The 9,615-nt window shown below is 35.3% G+C and overlaps 2 protein-coding genes across 2 annotated transcripts; one reads left to right on the top strand and one right to left on the bottom strand.

Annotated features, from left to right (window-relative positions):
* The first annotated feature begins 322 nt into the window (after positions 1–322).
* Positions 323–3,088, top strand: LOC133823837 (B3 domain-containing protein At2g36080-like). The gene is made up of 3 exons (XM_062256684.1): positions 323–1,383; positions 1,728–1,948; positions 2,957–3,088. Exons 1-3 carry the CDS (start codon positions 603–605, stop codon positions 3,005–3,007), a joined length of 1,053 nt encoding a protein of 350 aa, XP_062112668.1. The 5' UTR covers positions 323–602; the 3' UTR covers positions 3,008–3,088.
* A 3,729-nt stretch (positions 3,089–6,817) lies between these two features.
* LOC133823839 (uncharacterized) lies at positions 6,818–9,258 on the bottom strand. Its single transcript, XM_062256685.1, has 4 exons — positions 9,039–9,258; positions 8,424–8,569; positions 7,528–7,690; positions 6,818–7,172 (listed from the first exon to the last, which is right to left on the bottom strand). Exons 2-4 carry the CDS (start codon positions 8,559–8,561, stop codon positions 6,982–6,984), a joined length of 492 nt encoding a protein of 163 aa, XP_062112669.1. The 5' UTR covers positions 8,562–8,569; positions 9,039–9,258; the 3' UTR covers positions 6,818–6,981.
* Positions 9,259–9,615: the final 357 nt, after the last annotated feature.

The raw sequence follows: 9,615 nt of genomic DNA, 5'->3' as shown, positions 1-9,615 counted from the left end.
CATGTTCTGTGACTTCTGCCCAAATCAATATACTCACTTCTTTCTCTTTTAATTTTTATATTATATACGGAAGCAGTTAATTCATCAATTCATGCACTATTTCAAGAAAGAAAAAAAATTAGAAACAAGTAACAATATACATGTATATTGCTAATATTGTTTTAATTTTATTTAAATTTTTCCTCATCACTCAAAACCTTAAAGTATAGTACTCTTGTACGTACACAGACATTTTCTCTCTCTCTCTCTCTCTCTCTCTCTCTCTCGTTGTCATATATACTTATATATATGTATATTAGTTTTAGCTCTATCAAATAGTTTCACTACAGTTTCCATTCTACATCAAACCCCATAATCAGCACGCCTCTTATATCGGCCCCCACATATAATAGCCCTCCTCCCCCAGATTTCTTTCTACACACTGATATAAATATTTAAAATAAATTGAACCCTTTTTCTCTCTCTCTTTGTAACTCCCCCACCCAAAAAAAAACCCATAAAGGCACTTCTCCTCTTCAAAGCTTCCAGAAACACGTCTATTAGACTTACCAAAATCAAAATCTATCTCTCTCTCCCTCTCTAACTCTTCAAGGACAAATATCATGGATAATTCACCTCTCTCAAGCTCACCACACAATATCCCAGAATTCTACCACTACCAAACAGCGCCTTTTTCCGATATCATGTCCCGAACAAACAACGCTGCTTCCAACCCTTTCAACCTTAACCAATACGACGATGAAAACGACGAACACAACGACGTCGTTTCAGACGAACGATATCATCATCCTAACCAAGACGACGACAACGACAACAACAACGACGACGAAGAAATAATAATGAAGGAACCTATGTTCGAGAAGCCTTTGACTCCGAGCGACGTGGGCAAGCTCAACCGACTCGTAATCCCCAAACAACACGCCGAGAAATACTTTCCACTCGGAGGCGGTGACTCGAGCGGGGGAGGTGAGAAGGGATTGTTACTGAGTTTCGAGGACGAGTCGGGCAAGTTCTGGCGTTTCAGGTACTCTTACTGGAATAGTAGTCAAAGCTACGTGTTGACTAAAGGCTGGAGCCGTTACGTTAAGGAGAAGCGTTTGGACGCCGGTGACGTCGTTTTGTTCGAGAGGCACTGCAGGGATAACGACCGTTTGTTTATTGGCTGGAGGCGTCGCGCGGCGGCCCAAGATAGCGCTGCGGTGGCAGCGGCGCACGCTAGCAATTGTGGTGGTGGCGGCGGCGGTGGTGACAGTTGTATTAATAACAATAATATCAATAATACTGGGTGGACTAGGATGTTCTATTCTGCGCATCCTTATCCTACGCACCCTCATTATCACCACCATCCTGCTATGCCATACCATCCTGACTCTATTCATGCAGGTTTTTTTTTTCTTCCTTTTTCACTGTTCAACCGTGTCTCCAATATCTCTTCCTCTTTAATTTTTTAACTAAAAAAAATATAGAGTTTACGCACGTTAAAGTGCGTGACAAACACGCTCCTGTGAGTTGGGAAGAATGTGCCACACAAATGGTGGTTTCAGGTTATCTTGGGGGTTGTGTTCTGATAGATTTAACTAGGTTCACCATTGTTTGGAGAGTGAAACGCACGCGCTCTTATGTCATTCGTGTTTGTTAATATTTTCTTTTACTTCGGAAAATATTACTGAAACTGAGGAGTACTTTTTTTATTTAACGTGCACGTGTTTGCATTTTGTTACAACCAGGAATATCCAGTAGTGTTCCGAACCAAACGACGTCGTCGGTTAATGGGAACTCGAAGATACTAAGGCTATTTGGTGTGAACTTGGAGTGTCATGAGCAGCAATCTGATGAAATTAATGAGAATGGGCTCGAGCCATCCACCCCAGATGGCTCTTCTCTGTCGAGCCAAGGTCCTCCAGCTCAACACCAGTTCTACCCTCCTGCTCATTATTCAGATCACATGGTGAGCCAGCTCTTATTATATCTTTCTTTTTATTTTATATATATCTAGATTTAATAATGCCTTTAATTATTTTCTTAATAAAAGAGCAAATATAGCACATGGAATAAGCATACTTTAACATACTTGGATAATGTATGTTGATTGTTGGAACAAAGTTCTAGTTGGTATTATTCATACATGTATATAATGTATAAATATATGTTATATAGATGTAGATAGAGATGGAAGAAGATTTTTGAGCTAGTTCTAGGAAATTACATGGTCTCCTTTCGTCCCAACAATATGGATTCGTAGAATTCAGGTCCATTATATTGTAAATATATATTTAAAATGAGGTCACGAAAATGATTGAATCCTGAAGTAGTTCATTTTCAATGTCTTTGGGATTACTCAAATCATAAAATAAAAAACTTATTATGTAATGACTAAATTGGATTAGTGGGGTCCCCATGTAGCTAAGAAAACAATTAGTCACGCTTATAGAAAAAGGTTTTTGTCCAAGTTTAACAACATGATAGTAAGGGGTATAGTCAACATTTATGGACAATTTTTTAGAAAAGTTAACATCTTTCCAGCCTTGATTTAGCCCCAAAAAAGTGACATCTCTGGACCAAAAACTAAACTTGACCCAATTACGGTCAGATTGGTTAGAGTTGATATCAACATGAGAGAAAAGTTAGAACGCAACAAAGCATATAGTTAGAAAACTATTTGGTGGGTCTCTCTTTTTTTCTTTCCACTTGAAAAATATTGATTTTAATAAAATATTAATAGAAATATTAAGTCGTGTGGAATATGATATTTTATTCTAACAGGTAGATTATTATCAAAAAGGGTAGTAGTCTTTGTATTAAATTGATGGTCAACTGGCCGGTGGGATGGTTAGGCCGCATGTGGTATAACATTAGAAACTGACATTTTATATATTTTCTTTGATAATTGTTTTCAAACTTTTTTTTTTCTTACAATAAAATTAAAACGACTTAATACTGTATATGATTGAAACAGGATTTCACTTTCTCCCGAGATGTCAAACCCATGAGAAATCGTCGAGGATAAAGATCTGTGGATGTGACGTCCCTGGATTGACTAATACTTTTGAACCCACTTGGAATTCCCCCACCCAAAAAAATAAATAAATTGTACATCTAAAGAAATAGAATTATATATTTATATTTATTTATTTATATGGAAAGAAAATCCCAGATTTTAAGGGTATGAAGTTTGATGATAGCCAGGTGAGATGGGGAACCAAAGGTTCACAAGGGAAGACTGACAAGAGAGTTGGGGTGGAGTGGTGGAGATGGGAAAAGTACTACTGGTTGTAGCCAGATAAACAGGGGGAGAAGAGAAGAGAAGTGGGTCCCCACAGAAGAAAAAAAAAAGAAGAAAAACTAGGCTGACGTCATCCAAAAGAAAATAGGGGAAATTTGGTTCATTGAAAAAAAAAATTAGAGAGGAATGTGGAATCTGGATTTTGTAACTGCTGAGATTCTGTCTGAAGATTTTTCATAGGAGCTCATCATAATAATGGAAGGAAGAAAAAGAAGAGAAAGGTATGGTCTGATATGGTATGGTAATGGTGGGGTGAGTTGGTGGGTGATTTGAATGAATGGATGGATGACAGGGTTGTGGTCTTCTTGATTTGTACTACTCAGCCCATCCCCCCCCCCCCCCCCCCCCCCCCCCGTCCCTTTTTTTTAACTTTAATTTTGTAATTTTCGTTTCTTTTATTTACTTGTTTTCTAACTTTTTCCTTGAAATCCATTAGTCATTTTAATGTTTTTGATTAGATGATATGATATTGAATCGATTAAAAAGGAATTATGCATTTATACTATTTGTGTAGCAATGAAATTTATAAAATGGAGATCTTTTTTAGCTAGGGAAAATAATATAATATAAAAAGGTACTAAGAAATTTAAAGAAAACAGTGTACTCGTTTTGATTCATTGTCAATAGGGACAAAGAGTGTATTCCCAGCTATAGAGGTTTATGTTTGCATTTAATTGGATATTGTGAATGGAGTATTTGAAATGCTAATCGAATGAGACAAGCCTTCGTTGTCATAAGGTTCGACCTTATCTATATTCTGAACCAGAAATTTAATATTTGATGTCTATACAAATTTTGAAGCATGGCAATGACTTAGAGAACATGGTCAGAGTGGAAATACAGCACAAGTGAAAGCCATATTATGAATCTGTAAAGAAAGTGAGACTTTAATTAAGGCTAATAGAGGATTTTCATTTTAATGGAAAGTTATATTTTCAAGGAAAACATGAAAATGAGCTTGAATAATTAAACTAATAATAATGCCAAATAGACTAAGAGTGTGATTGAGATTGAGACAAATCATTGAAGAGACCCTGCAATGATAAAAATAAACTGATTAGGTCGCAAGTTGTTAGATTATTATAGTAAGCCAAAAAAACTGAAAAGTGGATTATGCGTTATAGGCCTTGACTATGTTTAACTTTACTTACGTTACAAACATACTATCGATAAGAGGAAAAAAAATACAATCCATTGTACCAATCAGTTGTTGGTTTATGACTTTCTAATCCAAAGAAAAGGTTGAAAATAATTGACCAAGAATCAAGATACACTCAAGCACATAAGAAAAGTAATTCTTTTTCAAGTGTAAAAGTTTTGGATTTTGCAGCAACGTCAGATACGGCAAAACCCACCACCATGGGAATGTTTCAGTCTCTTCTGCAGACTGCATAGGTATGCTTTATTCAACACCCTGGTTAGAAACTTTACAAAATAGATAACAGAGCATAGCTACGAGAACAAGAAATATTCTCATAGTCATACAAAAGTTGATAGCTAGCTAATGAACAATATGTCAATACAAACCTACTTTATGACTGCTATAATTATTAAATTAGGCCTTGCAGCCAAGATGGGAACCATCAGAAAAAATGGTAAAGATATGATGATTAGAGAGAGAGAAATAGGGTATATCTAAGTGCCCAAGCACTAATAGGACAAGATCAATCTATTTAATACTACTACTAATGCTTCAAGCTCTTCTCCATGTATCAAATTCTATACAAGTTGCAAACATGGGCGGATAAATCAAGGGAGAAAAATGAAATACAGAATAGTTATTTATGATTGATCAGGCTACTGTGACATGTGATTATCAGGGCCCATAAAAGATTCAGACAAGAGCAAATACCCATTTGACCTCTTCTGAATATGGCGTCCAATGTTCAGTGGCTCAACAGCACTGCAAGTGGGAGGGTCCCTAGTCCCAGATATATGTTGCTATCATTGGCCTCAAGGTGGTGGCCAATCAAACAAGTGAAAGGACTCTTCCTGTATATTAGGTATGTCCTGGGAGAATAATTCAATCATGCATGACTAACTACAGTACAATAATAAACATCATGTGGGTATTTTCTTCATCCCACTTAGCTTTTCCCGTTGGCAGCAACCTTTATTGCTTTAGAGCTCGGGGTCAACCTCATTTTGTACCAACCATAGGAAAAGATGTAATGAAAAAAAAAATTAAAAAGTAGGACCCTTTTTTACTTAAATCTAAGGGATATAAAGACAAACAGTGATATTATTACCAGCATTGCACAACCAAGATATAACGATATCTATGGTAAGGACAAAACGAGAAAAGGGTCATTAAATTTCAATACATAAAAAGAAATAAAAGTACCTAACAGCTCGGGTACTAGAGATCTCTAATAACAAGAGACACTCATATTGGCGCCTTAAGATCGAAACATGTAAAGAAACCACTCAACTGTTAATTACACTAAAAAGTCTTGCGTCTTCTTTGGAAACGAAGGTCACTCCATTATTCGGAAATAGGAATGTATGTGACAGAAAGGCAGTCTGGTTTCCTTGAGCTCAAAGGCCATCACTTATTTATAAAGATTAGGTGATAGAACTAGTGGTCATAATCTTGGATTCTGAATCTAACAATGTCTCCTTGGGGGACATAAAGCCAGAACCCTGTGCTTGAAAAGATACGGATCGTTGTTGCGACCATCGGTTCCAATAACCATCACAAAAGAAGGCCCTGATAATAGCCAAAAGCAAAAAAAAAACATAATTATTTTCCAAAATAGTAAGCTTGATGGTACCTGATGATCATTTCCCCCAGGCAACAGTGCAAGCATTTCCTTAAGAAGTAAATTTCTGCATTCAAAAGAAAATACCTTTATCAACCAAAAAAAGCAAGAGGGAAAATTATCAAGTCCTTTTTTACCTTCCACGTATGCAAGTCATGCTCAGTTTAAAATGAAGTTTCGCCCTAGCATTTTACGTCACCACAAGTGGTCGACCGCATCCACATGCAACTTTTGGAAAAGCAAAAGGGCATTTGTCTGTTTCAATCTCATCATACAGACTGGTCTAATTCAGAACAAATTAAAATAAAAGAAAGTTTTCTCACCAAAACTCCAGCCAGCTAGAACCACAGGGACTCAGAGAAAGAGAAATAATGCTTCTGCAAGCATTTTGTCACATAATAAACTCTAAATTACATGTTCCAGAAAGATTTAAACTTGAATAAAAACTATTGCTCATGTTTACATATTGTCTATATGCAATGTGTTAGCAAATATCATTCCTCAACTAACATGCTATAGTAATTTTACAGAATGCTTATTACAAGTACAACAACTGAACCAACCTTGCAGCAAAAAATGCATTTCTTGCATTGCACTTCATACAGAAAACATAATATTGTCATGAAAAACTATTTCCAATCACCCAAGTTAAACTGAAGGAAGCAAACAACTAAAATCTCCTGATCTTAGTAAACAAAATAAGAGAGCAACAAACTCTAAAACCTTGTTAAAACGCAGAAACTAAAGAAGTAAGTTCACAATGAGAGAGATGATTATTCTCCAAAACAAAATATATTATATTATGTCTAAGATATTCACATTTGACAGGAAACTGTCATTCTTACAAACGGAGCATTTGTTTAGAAACTCAAGTCAAAAGTTTGTGCTGGTGCTTGTGCTTATAGCAATAACATTTATTCCCTACTGTCAAATAATTTAAGTAGAATTATTGCTTTTATCGCTTTCCTTTTGGGATTGGGATAACTTTTTTTCCATAATCTGGTGAATACCCTCTTGATAGCCTTCTATGAAACTTTTTAAAGCATCTTTATACGCAGAAGCCCTTGTCATGTAAACTCGCTGCAAAACAGGCTTCAATGTCTCCATGCCTCCTCTAGCTGCCACAGCTGTTAATTTGGTTCAAAATTAAAACATCAGACGATATACAAAAATTAGCCCAGCTAATTTAAACAATGAGGCTTCACAGAAAGTAAAAAATAACTTCGGGAGGGGAAAGTGGAAGGAAGCAAGTTTCCATAGAACAAGTTTCAGTGAATATATACTCCATGATTCAACATGAGTGGGAAATTGATATGTTCCAGACAATCTTTTATGAATTCATCACCCCGAAAAAACCAAAACATGGTAAAATACAAAAAAGATACTTTAAAATCTAGACATATAACAAAATACATTCAAAAAATGAATTTAGTCTCAAATCAAATGAAATGACATTGCAAAGAAAGAAAAATATTTCTTTACCAAGATCTTCCAATGTGGAGGGCTCTTTCTCCTTTTTCGAACTATTAGCATCATTTGGCTTATCTTCATCTTCTTCAGTCTTCTTATAATCATTTGGCCGTAATTCAGGGCCTACGTCCCGCACCCAGCTAGCAGCATAAAGCCTAGAAGCCTCTTTCAACACCTAAAGAAACCAAAGAAACAATCAAGAACCCTTCTCACAAATCATTTAATGAGTACAAGATTTAGTCCATCAAATCATTGTTCTAAAAACAGAGTAGACCAAGCGCAAAAATATTCAATCTAATTGAAAAGGACAAAAATACCAGTTCAACAAGCACCAGGATTTTAGTCCCATATATATAAAAATTTCCATAAACCTATCCATTTCGAGTCAAAACACTATGGTCATGTTGACCAACGCGCAATGCACTGCAAAGGGAATGTGAATAAGAAAAGTGTTTCATTTTCTCATTTAATAATGAGTTCATTTACACATTTCGGACACGTGTTTTGAGGATTCCTTCAGCTAACTAGGTGAAATTAGAATAATTAGGAAGGGACTATTCCTTCTCCTTACTCTCCAAACCCTTTCCCTTTACAACTCTTTTCATTTGTAAGAGTTCACATACCCTATAAGTTCCTCACTTTTCCACAGGCATTACCAAGGATACAAGTAATAAAAAAAAACTTACCAAAAAAAATTCCATTTCAGCTAAAGCTACAAGGTAGCTCAAAACCTCCTAAACTTGAAGAAACTTGTAATGCAAAATGCAGAAATTTCAAGCTAAGCTTATCATCCAATACCTAACCTCACTGAAGATAAGTAATAGTAAACTACTAGTACCCACAACTCCAAATCAATTATAACAATCTAATATAATCAACTTTTAGAAAAGAAAGAATCAATAACATACTAAGTAACGCTCAGTCCAGCTGAGCTTTCTACGCTTTTTTATATGAGGAGGGTCCGGCAACGAGGATGGAAAAGCAATCTCTTTAAGATCGTAGCGAACATAATCGTATAGCTTTCGACATACTACCTTCACCTTCATCTCTGTCACTGCGAGAAGTTACGAAAATTGGAAAAATATAAAATAATTGTTCAAAGAAAAAAAAAGGAAAAAGTGTTAAAGAGGAAGACGAAGCATGAATAGCAACAGTGGAGACTAGAGATGTCAATGGGGCGGGGATACTGCCTTCAATAATAAATTAATAAAATGCTATCATTTTTCTTTTCTCATCAAACACCTTTAACTACATAACCAATATCAATGTATATATAACATATACAGTCCAATCTAAATCCCTGGCCAAAACAATAATAATACTACCATTATTTTCTTTAAAACATTTAATCAAACACCTTAACTACGTAACTCATATATATTATATACGGTCCAATAGACACTCGTGACCGAAACTACACTGTCAGATTGAACATTTAAGTACAAGTGTTGAATCCAAATATTGATAAACATTCCAAAATCAATATTAGGAATGATAATAATATTTGATGAGTGAAAGAATACCAAATAGAAATGGGGGCCTGTTTCTCGGCCGTGGGTGGTCGGCTCAGATGGGGTCGACCGTGACTGGCGCAGGTGGCCGACAAAGAAGCCTGTGAAACGCAGAGACGGTGGAGTGATGAAAGGCTCGAAGCTTCTGGTGATGGGTAGGCAGGCACGGGGTTTTATTATTTTGGAAGGAAATAGCTAGTTAGTTGCACTTTTAGACAAACATTACACATTTAATTACATGTTTTTTTGTTCTCAGCAAAAATAAAATACATGTTATTTTGTGTTTCTTTATCATTAATTATATTAAAAAATTCAAAATACATATATACAAAAGAAATAAGTGGGGAGTGTGATCCGCCACCCCGAACTATCATTTTTATTGAAATTAGATATAAACAAATTAAAAGACGTTAGTTTTATTTAAAAAAATTATTAATTTATTTTTATTATGTTTTTTTTTCTAGTTATATAAATTTTAAATAAATAAATAATAGTGTAGATTATAAAAGAAGACATAACATATTAAAAAAAATTAAACCAAATGAGATACATATTTTTTATATAAAAATATAGTGCATTCTAATTTTAA

The sequence above is a fragment of the Humulus lupulus genome, chromosome 3 (assembly GCF_963169125.1).
Source record: "Humulus lupulus chromosome 3, drHumLupu1.1, whole genome shotgun sequence".
NCBI classification, from domain to species: Eukaryota; Viridiplantae; Streptophyta; class Magnoliopsida; order Rosales; family Cannabaceae; genus Humulus; species Humulus lupulus.
The sequence above is the reverse complement of the archived record's forward strand: the minus strand, read 5'-3'. Positions and strand labels throughout refer to the sequence as shown.